Genomic DNA, 14,266 nt, shown 5'->3' with positions numbered 1-14,266 from the left:
AGAGACATATACGTTGAATTTCCCAACGTATGTGCCATTGACCCCAAAAGTGGTGTGAACCTAGGCTTAGGTCGGATTCACACGAGTGTGTGCGTTTTGCGCGCGCAAAAGGTCCATAACAGCTCCGTGTGTCAGCCCCGTATGATGCGCGGCTGCGTGATTTTCGTGCAGACGGAATCATTATGACACTCTGTTTGTATGTTTGTAAACAGAAAAGCACGTGGTGCTTTTCTGTTTTCATTCATAGTTTTTACTGCTGTTGCGCGAATCACGCGCATAACACGGAAGTGCTTCCGTGTGCTGCGCGATATTTTCACGCACCCATTGACTTCATGGAAATTTGGTTGATATTTGCATCTCCTGCAAAATGTAAACTGGTTTCCTATTATAAACTACCAATATGACAGAAAAATAATATATTTAGGGCAGAGCTTATTTACTACTATTGCTGATGGGCTACTTAGAGAATATATTGATAATTTCCATAAACCATATTGATCAAGACATGACATTTACCCTCGTGTGTCTTCTGCACTGATAACATTAAAAACATATGCACAAGAGAAAACAAAGATTTTAAGAATTTTTTGGTGGAATTCTATTTTGTTTAAAAAAAACATTTTGAAGAACTGAAAAGAGAGTAATAAGACAATGACGAACATGAAAAAGGCACACAGCAGACACCCTTTTCTTGTACAATAAAAAAACTAATATTTATTAGATTTTTTTTGACTTGTGGTAGTAATTATTCTTTTTGTGATTCAAGTTTGGGTAAGATGAGCATTAGCCACCATGCATTTTGCTAACACAACCCTATATTAACTAGTGTCCTCGTACATAGCTTAACACTTTGCCTCAAAAATATTCGAGAAAGAAAAAGATAAAAGGGACAAAAATGAGTTTCCCTGGTCTGATCCAGCTGTATTTTTATATAATAAATAATATAAACAAAGTGAGTAGAGATAAAGGTTATGGTTACATGTGAAATGCTTTACATTAGTGACACAATAAGTTATGAGTGTAGTGTGTCACCTCTGGGTGTTCTAAGACACAAGCCTTCAATGGGAGGCCTAGCAACGTTTGGCTAGGACAGGGCAACACAAGTACATAGCAGATGTTAATGTAACGCTCACCACAAGTTCTTGTAGTAATAAGCATACAAAGAGACAAAACTTTGCATGAATATCCAAAAACCAGAACATTGGGCGAGGGCCAAACTGCAGCTATAGAAATTAAATGGGTTGTATAAGATTTTAAAAAAAAAGACGTCTGCACCACTCTTGTCCATGGGCTATCTGTGGTATTGAAGCTCAGCCCCGTTCACTTGAAAGGAGATATATTGCAACACACAGCCCATGGACAAGAGTGGCACTGTACTGATTCAAATCTCAAACAATCCCTTCAAGCAGTGCTAACTATCGGATCAGTGCCAGTCATTGTCCAAAACAAACCAGAAGTGGATGGTGTCATCGTTGCTCTAATAATGGCAAGAAATACATCAACTGGAAAATGTCCTTATCCCCTAGGGAAAAACAACCGAGATATCGTTAATTCAACCCCTTAACCTAGAGTCCTTCTTAGATTGACTGGTCTTTTCTGTCTATACGGGGCACTGGCGGTAGTACAGATGTAGCCATCTTTAACTTGATTCTGATAACTTGCTGCAGCGTGATATCGCACAATAAAAGCCATTGAAAAGTCATTGAAAAAGCCAAGATAAAGGATCTAGCCATTGTTTATTTAATGCGTTAAAAGTCAAGGTAAAGACGGATACATCTGTATTTGGTGTTGTTGCCCTTCGGCCTCTTTTGCCAGCCCTCCCTTGGTACCTTTTGGTAGTTTACTAATTATTGAATCAAAAATTCTGAATATTGTGGATTCTCTTTTCTCCAGCATATGCTATTTGTCACAAACACATGCATATTTTCCTGTTCTTGGTCTTTACGTTTCAGAGAATCACTGCATCACAGACTACACAGCGCATTGGTACGTGGTTTTTATTTAGTGAAGGTTCATTTTCATCACCCCTTCCCTTGCCCAAATTAAAGACATACAAAATGTAAGACATCAAATTTATCAGTGCCTCTTTACTGCCACGTTTCTGCTGGTGATGGAGTCACTCTGCTACCTACACCTCAAATGAAGAGAACGAGCATTCGGCATTTGCTTTGGTGATGTGCTCCTAAAATTAAGACGTTAATTGTGGGCTTGTTGAGTTACTACATAATTATTTGCTAGATTTTTGAAGAACAATATTCAAATTGATGGATATATACATAAAATGATATAAAGGAACCATTCAGAAATACTGTAAAATGTAGCGTTGTGATATCACCAGCCTCAGAAATTTGTTGCAAGTGGCTATATAAAAACATCTTGGCTTCTCACAGCATAAATATATTTATATGAACGTTAGCCAAATGTTGCATAGAAGTGGTCAGAATTTATTGCACACTGGAATGAGAAAACACGACTCGTAATATTGTCTGTGTTGTAACTTCAGGGCTATACATTTCAAGCTGAAGCATCTGGCATTGTACAAAAGAAATATAAAATAAAACATAAAGATGACAATGGCATACGCCAGAAGCCATTCTATTTAATTTGTCATTTTTGTTCGTATTTACAAAAAAACATGTCAATAAAATAATATTTTACAGCATTTATAGTATCCTCTTAAAAAGTTGAACCACGCGTTTCAGCTTCTTGTGCTGTTTACAACATAGCCTGTACATATGTATGGCATTGCTTTATTATAATACATCCTATTGTAGCTGTAAATGGAAAAAAATGCTATATCAAGTTATAAATTGTCCCTTTGTCTAGATTCCCTTTTCCATGCTAACCAGCGTCACATAGGCCACTGCATTGGAAATTGAGTTCCACTTGGCACAGAGGTATGATTTTCAGTGTAATACAATACAATGGAGAACTTAGTTATGGTCTCAATGGACGAAATGACATCTCATGCATTCTGCGAATCAGTTAAATATCAGGCATTATTTTAGTCCACACCATGAATGTCTTTCCTCATATTCTACATTTATGACCAAAACTCCTTAGCAGCATCAGCTAGTAAACAGAATACAGCATGCTTTTATTTTATTTTTTGCATTAGTTACTGCAGCACCAGCGAGGTGTCCTCTCCAAAAACATAAACTGATGAAATGATTCTTCCAAAAATGTAAAAGACGTATGTTGATGGCTGAAAGGACAAACATTCATGAAAAAAAACCACTTAATGATCGGTCTCAAACATTCCTAGCGAAGTCAGCGTTCACACAGATCATTTCAAATCAGGTGACAAAGCGAGTGAGAAAGGCTAAAACGATCGGCGGCAAAAGTGTCTCAGTGCAATACCGTGGTTGGGAGGGAGGGGGGGTGCATTTTATTTTTAATGCACAATGAGACTTTACTAAGTAAGAGCCATCATAAATTGCATTCACGCTAAAATTCAATGGGCATTGTTGCCATGGTGACGATGGTAAAAGATCATTATTTATTCAAAAATAATTGTTATGACAAAAACGGTGATCAAACATGCCATATAAAGTGCTAAGCTGTGAATTGTCCCAAGGGAAACAGAATGACTTTCTTCACAAATCCTGCCCGTGTCCGGTAAAGCCGCCTGCAATGATCAATTCCCAATGCAAATTGACTTAATTCTGCCACCTAAAGGCTTCTCTAAATATTGCAGGCTTTGCTTCTGCTAAATATATATGCCCTTTGTAGAATGGAGACTAAAAACATTGCAAAATACAAAAGCAGAATTTCATAAGCCCTAGATTTTGGTTTACAGTGACATAGTATTAGAAGCTATATTTTTGTATTTTTTTACTATTTATATTACCCCAGGAAAGGAAACCTCAAGCAGCAACTAGTAGTTTTCATTTGTATGTATTATGTGCAAAAGTGCCATAATTTCTTAAAGAATTTTAATAAACATACACAAATCGTTCTGTCTTGCTTTAATCCCTAGCCATGATGTGTAAAAGTTTGAAGATTTGTTAAATATTGGTGAAGGGTATATATATATATATATATATACTAGGTTGCCTCCAGATACAGTGTTCAGTGGTGTGCCTCAAACTTATGGCTTAGCCACTGCAGTGGACAGAGTACTGATGTTTTGTGTTTTATGAGTCTTCATGCATGATTCCTGATCACAGCATGCCATCATGCAAGTCATTTCTATGCATTGAACGAGCACAATTTATTGAATTTTTTTGGAATCGGCCCCTCAGTCCGAAGAATAACCTGATTTTCCCATCTCCCGAATCACATGAAGCCCATGTAGAAAAATTATGCAGATATATCAAAGAAACAGGGACAATTATGCAGCATGGGCATAATGTTTAGGTATTTTTTGTGATTTTTTTTTTTATTTTAATTTTTTTTAGCCAGATTTTTTTGTCTTTTTTTTTTTTTTTTGTCTTGTTTTGCTGCTTGACTAATGTAACAATGCAAATATAGTTTTGCATGAAGAATCAATCCCCTAAGTGGTGCTTTTTTTAATTTCCGTAATAATAATAAGAATAAGAATTATAATATGAGAAAATAAACTCCATTTGGCTGATCAGGAATTGGACTATTCCTTACAGCTCTGGTTGTTTCTCCTACGTTGCATTGATTGATGGGAGACATGCAGTATCCACCTGCCCAACAAAATAACATCCTTGTAATAGTCTTTTAACCAGGTGGTGCGTCACTGCCATACACAGTAAAATGCAACAATGTCCCAATGAGCAGATTGTTTGCTATTGATCTTTACGTAAGTGTCTCCATCGCTAATCTGCATTGATATATTTATTGAATTTGTAAACAATCTTTGCTTGCAAATTTGAAATGTTAACATTTTTTTTCAACACTTGGATTCCCTGACACATTTTTGTTTTTTCGCTCTCTCTCTAATTGCTTCTTCTATTCTTTCTTGTTTTTCCTTTTCAGGTTTAGTTACACTGTCATATGATGGCAGCGATGCCGTAGAAGGGGTGCCTTCTTTCCTGTCCATATTTGTTCCTCCGTTCTCCATTTTGGTAGAAGAAGGCTTTCTACAAACAAATCCTCGTTTTAATAAATGGCGCCTATACGCCTGCTGAATAACGACCGCTGATACTTCCTCTTGTTTGCGTCTGAGCGTAGTAGTGATCGGCTCGTAAGACACTTTTGAAGGGTTAGAAGCGACAAACCGCTCTTCCATCTGCTGACGCAATATATCAAGCTCGCCGCTCTCTCCAAGTACACGTTTGGTGAAGGCAAAGAGGACGTCCAAACAATGAATTCTGTCACCGCTCACCATAGGCAAATCCATGGCAATTAGTTCTATAGTGTTTGGCTTGGGGACTCTCAGTGGATGCTCCAAAGCATCTGCAAAATCTGGGAGTTTGCTGAACTGGATGAACTGAGTAGCATCGGCGTCAAATTTCTCCCAAATTTCGTAAAAAGTTTCAAAATCATCCTCACTTAAAGGATCTGCACTTTCTTCGGTGGCCACACTAAAATTTTCTAGGATGATAGCAATGTACATGTTTACCACTATAAGAAAGGAGATAATTATATAGCTGACAAAGAAAAAAATCCCTACAGAGGGGTTTCCACAATCACCTTGCATTGGACTTCCAGGGTTCTCTTTTTTAGGATCGCAATCTGGGGGACGATTTAAGATGGGCAACAACAAGCCGTCCCAGCCTGCAGAGGTAGTGATCTGAAATAAGCAGATCATGCTATTGCCGAAAGTCTCAAAGTTGAACATGTCATCTATTCCTGCTTCTTTCTTTACATAGGCAAAGTTAGACATTCCAAATATGGAAAAAATGAACATAACAAGAAACAAAAGCAGGCCAATATTAAATAAGGCCGGCAATGACATCATTAAGGCAAAAAGCAGGGTTCGTATTCCTTTAGCTGATTTGATTAAGCGAAGTATACGGCCAATTCGAGCCAAGCGGATGACTCGAAAGAGTGTTGGAGAGACAAAGTATTTTTCAATCAGATCAGCCAGAAACATACCTGTGGGGAAAATGATCATAATTAAGACATAATACAGACACGACAATAACAAAAATGACAAAAATTGTATGAATTCCATGTCAAATAATAGAAATTTCAACAGCATAACTAATATGAAAATGTGAATACTGTAGCAATGTTAGGTTGCATGAATAAAATATATACTGTAGTTGAATATGTATGTCAAATAAATGAATACTTACCAACGATAGAAAGAATTACAACAACAAAGTCAAAAATGTTCCATCCGATGGTGAAGTAGTAATGCCGCAAGGCACACAGTTTTAACACACACTCAGTGGTAAAAAAGCAGATAAAAACCAAATTAACCCAGTACAGGACATTCTCTGTATATTCGGTCTGATCATCTGTTTCCACCATCATGGTGACCATGTTGAGACAAATGAGGATCATGATGATTATATCAAACGCTTGTTGTGTGATCAAATCAAAGATGGCACCTTGAAATATATTCTGTTGGAAAATAGAAATTTAAATAGTTTAGTCCAAAAGAGACAAGATATTCTGAATGTTATTTCCTTCTACTCTTGAAGATAGATAGATAGATAGATAGATAGATAGATAGATAGATAGATAGATAAATAAAATATTATATTTAATAAATATTTTTTATTTTAATGTGATCTAAACAAAGGGACCCAAGTGCAAGTGTCTTACCAGTGGCCTAGGTATAGGCTTCTGAGGTTTCTTGGAGCCCAATTTTTTCATAGCATTGTAATATTTTTTCTGTTCCTCTGTCATGAAGATATCCTGACCTCCAAAGTGAAGCAGAAAACACAAAGTTGGTTACAATCTGTACAAACATGAAAGTGTTCATCCTGGGGTATTCCTATATCACAATCGGTCTGTCTAAGAGGCCATCTACAGTAGTCAATTTTAAGGCTAGGATTGCGCATAGATATTGCTGGATGTAGCCTATATAATAGTATTGCTCCAGTAACATTGGTAGCTTCTAGAACAAAAATTTGGGTTTTGACAGTCAGATAAAGACAGAGTATCCACTAGTCCTATCACCAGCAGACTCCACCATGATAGGTTAACAGGAATAAGGACTGGAGGTGGCAGCAACAGTTCAACACAGTTGCAGTTAGCAGTAGGATGAGACCAAAAAGGAGAATCCGGACTTCCTGAGTAGCATAAACTTCACGAAAGAAGATTCATGGCAATGAAATGTTAATGTGTTCGGCCTCAGAGGAGCGCAGCAGCCATTGACAGATAAGGTGAGGGGATCATAAATGTGAAGTACATCCTTTGCAAGGGGATATGGGAAGGCACAGAAATTCATGGGCCTAATTATGAGACAGGAAACTCCGACATAAAACTATATTAACGGCTCAAAAATATTCTCTTTAAAGAGACTCTGTCACCACATTATAAGTGCCCTATCTCCTACATAAGGAGATCGGCGCTATAATGTAGGTGACAGTAATGCTTTTTATTTAGAAAAACAATCTATTTTTACCACGTTAGGAGCGATTTTAGCTTTATGCTAATGACTTTCTTAATGCCCAACTGGCGTTACTTTAGACCAAGTGGGCGTTGTACAGAGGAGTGTATGACGCTGACTAATCGTCATGCACTTCTCTCCATTCATTTCCTCAGCGCATAGGGATCCTGCTAGATCACTATGTGCTGTCTTATACTGACACATTAACATTACTGAAGTGTTTAGACAGTGAATAGAAATTTTTTCCAGCCAGGACGGGATGTCTATTCACAATCCCGACACTTCGTTAACGTTTCTGTGGTACTTACAGCAGAGCAAACGTAATCTCGCGAGCTCACGCTGTAAATGACAGGTTACAGCGAGATAACACTTTGCTCTGCTGTAAGTACCACCGAAACATTACCGAAGTGCCAGGATTGTGAATAGACATCCTGTCCTGGCTGGAAGGAATGTCTATTCACTGTCTACACACTGTTTAACACTGCCCAGATTGCCCTTGTTATAATCTGCCGCTGACTACCACCGTGTGAACATAGCCTAATATAAATAACTAGCTCTTTCCCAAATATTATTGTACTAAACAATTTACTGAATTACATATTTAATTAACCAATGACTTAATAAAAAAATACTTATCTTTTTCTTTTGCTGATTAAAGTTGTCAATGATGACACCAATGAATAAATTTAGGGTGAAAAAAGAGCCAAAGATGATAAAAATGACAAAATAAATGTACATATAGATGTTGTCTTCATATTTTGGCTGTTCTGTGACCTACAATGCAAAATTATTATATTATTGCAGAGTAAAGGTTTTCATGAACTGTTAGCCCTAATCATCAACATTAAAGAAAGAAATGCTGGAAATAGATCACTCTGTGTGTAATGAATCTATATAATATACGAGTCTCACTTTTTGAATTGAATTACTGAAATAAATAAACTTTTTGATGATATACTAATTCATTGAGAAGGACTAGTATATATACATATATATCTCAATACATATATAAATATCAATGTATATCTATATAAATCAGTAGTTTATCTGAATACATTTGACTTTGTAATATTCCTTGTCATGGGAAGGTGGCATCTTCATCTTTCAGCAGCCTAAAGTCCCGTTTCCTGACTACAGCATTCTCTTCAGGAAAGGCAAAACCTGTGGCCCGTGGGCCGCATGCAGCCCGTAATGCCATTCTGTGCAGCTCCCAATCATGGGACACAGGCTTGTCTGTGTCCTAGTTGTTCAGAAAGACACGACCGTCATAGGAATCAGTGCAGGACTTGGAAGATACATGTGAGCACCCTCTATAGGAGCTGTGTAACACTCAGCTATTTCTTTAAATTCCATAAACGACAATGGAGAAGGCCATTTAAAGACACATCGGCTCTTCTACTGTGGTGTGCCAGTGGAGAAGAGAATCCCATTCTCCCGACAGGTGGGAGTCCGAGAAGTGGACTGTCAATATGCCGTAAATGGTTTAGATGGGAATACCCCTTTAAGCTTTATTGTGACCCTTAGCAGTAGTACAATCTGACAATGTGACCCTTGGACCAGAAAAGGTTGGGCATCCCTGCTTTAGATGTTTACAAACCTTCTCAGCTCACAGAAAATGTATCTACAGCTTAATGTATACAGTAGACACATTTCTCCCTATGTAACAGTGGGGAGATGTCTCAGTAGCAAAACTTGGTCGTACAGTATAGATACTTAAACTGTAGACGTTTGGAACTCCAGGTTAGGAAGAAAACTACAAGTTGTATAGGAGCCTAAGGATTGATTGTGACCTTTATTGTGTGATGATAGGTATACTTGAAGGCAGGTAAGCCTGTATTCTTTCCAATTGTTTATTTTCAAGGACTTCAAGGACATACATGAATGATGTAACACATGTATGTTTTTGTTTTATTATTTCATGGTTACTTTCCAGGTAAAACTGAAACTCTGCGGTATCGCTCTTTTCTTCCAGGCCTCTCCTGATGTCTGGTCGATCACTTAGCCCAAGTGTATTGGTTGTCAAAGGCCCCCAGGGACCTGCACAGGAACTTTATACGTGTTCAAATAGTTCGTTATTTGCTGTGCAAGGTCCCAAGAAGTTATGACAATGCTGTTAGAGAGCTACGGAACAGGCTGCAGGAGAGGCCAACAAGAAAGTATAACTAGGGGGGTGTAGTAAGCTCCCTAACTCTCGGAAAATGTTGAGTTTCACTTTAAGATTTACAAAAAATATATATTCAGAGCGATTTTCAATTAAAAATTAAATAAACATTTAAAAAACTTTTGACATGTCATAGTCACATGTCAGAAGTTTTGATTGGTGGGGCTCCAAGCACTGAGACTCCACTGACTGCTAAAACAAAGTGGCAGAAGCGCTCGGGTGTGCTCTATGCCACTTAATATCTGATCGGCTTTCCTTGGAAAGTCAAGTAAGCAGCGTACGGGCTCAATAGAAAGTGTATGAGTCTGCCCGAGGAAAGCCGATCAGAAACAAAATGGCACAGAGCTCTCCGAGCACTTCTGCCGCTTACATTTTAGTGATCTCTGGGGGTCTCAGTGCTTGGACCCCCCACAGATCAAAAATTGTAAGGTGTCACTATGATATGTCAAAAGTTTTATTAAAAGTTTAGTTAACTTTAAAGGATCACAGAGTAATTAGGGGATAATTATTGTACGCTAATGAATGTTTTAGAGGACTGGTTGTTTCAATTACTTGCTAATGACAATAATTCTTACCCTTCTGGAGTCCACTGCAGCATACATTATGTCCATCCACCCTTTAAATGTAGCCTAAGTAAAATAAAAATACTGTAAAACATGCATTTCTAACAATAAAGACAAAATTATACAGATGGGGAACAGGCTTTAAACTATGGGTTACATTTATATTTTGATACTATATATAAAAGCAAACATAAGATAAGTGCAGAAAGGCAGCGAGGCTGAGAAATACATGTAGTATTTCTATAGTTATAGCTACGGAGAGACAATATAGACATAAAGATGGAGCTTACTACTTGAAGCAAGGCAAGGTATCCAGCCCCAACGTTGTCAAAGTTGATTTTCACATTTTTCCATCTGACTTCTGTGTAGTTTTGGTATATAAGATTCTCACAATCGGTCTGATTGTTTACATCTTCTATTAAGAATCTGTCTTCTGCCGTCTCATTGTAACAGTAGTAGTATTTGCCAGCAAACAAGTTGACCCCCATGATACTGAAAATCAGCCAGAATATAAGGCAGACCAGCAATACATTCATAATGGAAGGAATTGCACCAACCAAGGCGTTGACTACAACCTGCATTGGAAGGAGATAACATTGTAGTAAAACAATCCAATATCTTGATAACATCTGATCTTACATGGGAATGGTTAAAAATAAAGGCCACCAACACCTATACATTAATTCAACGGTATGATGAGTAGAATACAATATAAAAGGTAAATCTAGGATAATGTGAATATTATAATAAACTTTAAAGAAAAATATAGCTAAGGCAATGATTCTCAAGAAGTTGCACATTTTAGAGAAGAATAGATTATCTTTGGAAATCACTACTAGAGTCACATGATTGTTCTAGAATGCTCCCAATCTATGGTAGACGAGTCAAAGGCAAAACTTGTATTGGCCGTCACACCAGAGAACTGCATAGGCTACTTGGATTGCATCGTTTTTGCAGCGGAGTTATAATGGCCTTATGACATTGTAAGACATTCGTGTGACTTTGGTATCAGTGGCCTTTAGACGGACATTCCCAAATATTCGCAATATTAAGACGCAGAAGTGGACAGTGTCCATACAGAGCGCATTGGTGACTATGCAGGTTATATATGCCTCAGGCAGCTGGCTGAGCATGCATGTAATGCAAGCTCAAGTTGTAAAAAGCCATATTCCCTCCTTTTTAGCTCACATGAAGGTGTAAAGAATATTTAGACATCAGTTATACCTTCCACTAAAATTTCTTAATCGAACACAATGTTTAACTAAATTATCGCATTCAGTATTAAAAGTAGAGTGGAATAAGTCATGAAAAATCATAGGGCTGAAATTAAAATGTATTTACCTTTAAATGACTTTTTGCCGTTTGCATACAGATATAATGTAAATGTAAGCAGTTGAATAACTTTGTTGCTCTGTGTGTTTTAAAAACGTAACCTCACAGTAGAGAATATAGCATAATTGGGCGTGTCTGTCAACATGCTGTCGACTGGTTCCAATAGCAACTAACAAAATTGTAAAGACACCTAGTGGCTAAAAGCCATGATGTACCTCAGGGTCTGTATAAGTATAGCAACATATTTGCTAAGTTACTCAACCTTGTATATTGATTTTAACCTGTAAAATCATCACTTCAATCCTCGTCAATCAATTACATCCCTGGTAAAATATGTTATCACTGCTTTTGCTATTCACTAATGCATTGGTACACCCATTATTTTCAGCGCTGATGTACTTTGGAAACCATTACTAATACTAACAATACTAGTATTGATAGAAATGTTCTGCTCTGTTCTCAGTACCTTTCATATATTATATTACAAAGCCACTATTATTGAGAAATGATGTTGATGGATCCTTTTCTTACTATGACAACAGATTGTGTTGCCATTCTAATAATTCCACTCTGCATTTAAATGAAATCACCATTTACACGTCTTTATGACGTCATCGGTAGGGTGCCACCGTAAGAGGGAACATGGCTTTTGAGTTACTTTTTGCATTGGCAGTTAGTATATTGCATGCATGTTTCATTGCATTAATATCACTTAGAAAACAAACTTAAAGAGATATGGTAGTTCTTTCTGAGAGCAAGTTAACATGAAACGGAGAACACAAAGAACATGTAATGATTCAAAGCTTGTACTTCACATGCTTTCTATCATTAAATGTGCCGTTGAAATGAACCTATAAACTAGGTGTGAATATCATAAGGATAAACAGGTAATGGAGCAGTTAGGATGATCACATAAAGCAGGTCTCCTTTATGTAGTTGAGCTTCTAAAAAGTACCAAATGTCAACTTGAACTACATCAGTTACTTGTTTTACTATCAGTGTAGGAAGAATGTTTGGATCCTCGAGGTAAATGCCTCTACAGTCAATGTTCACCAAACGGGGCCCTGATAACACCCTGCTATTTCTAATATCTTTTTGAGAACCCCCTTGTTTGCATCTCCTAAGCAAAAGCCAAAACAGTACGATTATATTTCTATTCTATTTTACATTTATACCATAGACTAAAACCAAAAGTATATAACAAAGGGGAGGATTGGAGACTATCAAAGAAAACAGAGGTCCAATATTTCAGTTCATGTTATTCCTCATCTAATCTTATGAAATCTGCTATGTTATTTATGACAGGCCACTGACATCTGCAAAAAACACTATATGACAAAGCCATACAATGCAGAGTTTTAAAAACTTGGGTGGCCAATGCCCACTAAACCGCGAGAACAATTTTCTGTACCATGATGCTACATATATGGATGAAGTGAGTTACATAATTCGACATAAAACTGGATCTGATATGCTCTCGTGAGATGAGTTTTAGTAAATACTTGCATTCCCCATGTGATAGCAATTCCGGAGCATCTCTTTTTAGGACTCTGCATTGTGCTCTTCCCCTGTTAGTCTTCCTGGCAATGTTACTTTTCTCCTTGTCAATAGAATGTGTCTCTGATCGGACAGTGCCAGAGTGTATAGTAACACACCCATTGATAAGAGAAATGGTGACACCCAGTTGTCAATTTATTTATCCATTTCCAACTCTCTACTAGTTTGTCAATGAATGAAAACTTTCCTTACATTCAGAGACTGAATTTTTTTTCTGACCTAGTCCTGCTTATTTTGGTGCATTGTTCATTACAGTATCAGAGTTAGAAAAAAGTGTAAGTACAACTTAAAATACAGAGAGAAGAAGCCTATGGTGCTCTGGAGGTCCTTAACAATGGAAGTAAAAAGAAAAAAGAACTCTTTAAATAAATTAGAAAAGGGTTTGGATGTAATGTATTGTTCGGCTTATATATGAAGTTACATTAAAGTCTATGAAAACTTTCATGAACTTAGATGTAATCCATAATAGCTGGATCCTGCATGTCAGAGACACGCAGGACTGGCGCCCCCGAAGCCGCCACTCCCGCTGACCAGAAGGATTAGACTTTAACCGCTAGATACAGCTTCTGTGTATCAAGGATACATAGAAGCCGTAAATTAAAATGCAATTCTTTTTCCATAAAACCCAATTGAAAACTTGTTCTTAATAACATAAAACAATGATTTATTTAAAAAAGCCTTCAAAGGTTTTCATAGCCTTATTTGGAAATTACTTTTGGCTTTACTCTGTATCAATACAGAAAATAATAGGTTGAACTTTGTATGCTGCAGGAGACATGTAGTATTACATGTTGGCCATTCAAATAAATGGCTGACCATGTAATACATTGATGGCCCAGCCAAAGGGGGAATCGTTCTTACTTCTTGGCTCTCTGTTCTAGCTCATAGATAGGGGGCTCTAGCAGGGTACTCCATCTCTGATGTCATATACCCTTATAAGGCACATGGTAAGGGGTTGTCCTAATGACACTGCCCCTTTAAAGAAAGGCATCATCAGCAATTACTAGTATATGGTTATATTTTACAGTAATCCAGTAATAACCCTGCTTGACTACTTGGACTTGCACCAGGAGGCACCATCAACAGTATACAAGATTTGTTTGCACAACCCTGGATACTTTCAATATACTTTTGACTAACTAATTCTTAGAGCTACATTGTATTACAGAAATGCTT

General features: G+C 37.3%; 1 protein-coding gene across 7 annotated transcripts in view; it reads right to left on the bottom strand.

Moving 5' to 3' along the window:
- Positions 1-1,979: 1,979 nt before the first annotated feature.
- The window catches only part of SCN8A (sodium voltage-gated channel alpha subunit 8), a 169,210-nt gene continuing 156,923 nt past the window's right edge, over positions 1,980-14,266 (bottom strand). For all 7 annotated transcript variants that reach the window (XM_075851927.1, XM_075851926.1, XM_075851930.1 and 4 more), the window contains 6 exons: positions 10,492-10,776; positions 10,214-10,267; positions 8,114-8,251; positions 6,688-6,792; positions 6,213-6,483; positions 1,980-6,009 (listed from right to left, as the gene is read on the bottom strand). In XM_075851927.1, coding sequence (XP_075708042.1) covers positions 4,862-6,009; positions 6,213-6,483; positions 6,688-6,792; positions 8,114-8,251; positions 10,214-10,267; positions 10,492-10,776 — 2,001 coding nt within the window. In that variant the 3' untranslated portion in view covers positions 1,980-4,861. The remainder of the gene's footprint in view (positions 6,010-6,212; positions 6,484-6,687; positions 6,793-8,113; positions 8,252-10,213; positions 10,268-10,491; positions 10,777-14,266) is intronic.

Source organism: Rhinoderma darwinii, chromosome 2 (genome assembly GCF_050947455.1).
Source record: "Rhinoderma darwinii isolate aRhiDar2 chromosome 2, aRhiDar2.hap1, whole genome shotgun sequence".
In the NCBI taxonomy this organism is placed as follows: domain Eukaryota; kingdom Metazoa; phylum Chordata; class Amphibia; order Anura; family Rhinodermatidae; genus Rhinoderma; species Rhinoderma darwinii.
Note: the sequence above shows the minus strand (reverse complement) of the source record. Positions and strands in the feature narration are given on the sequence as shown.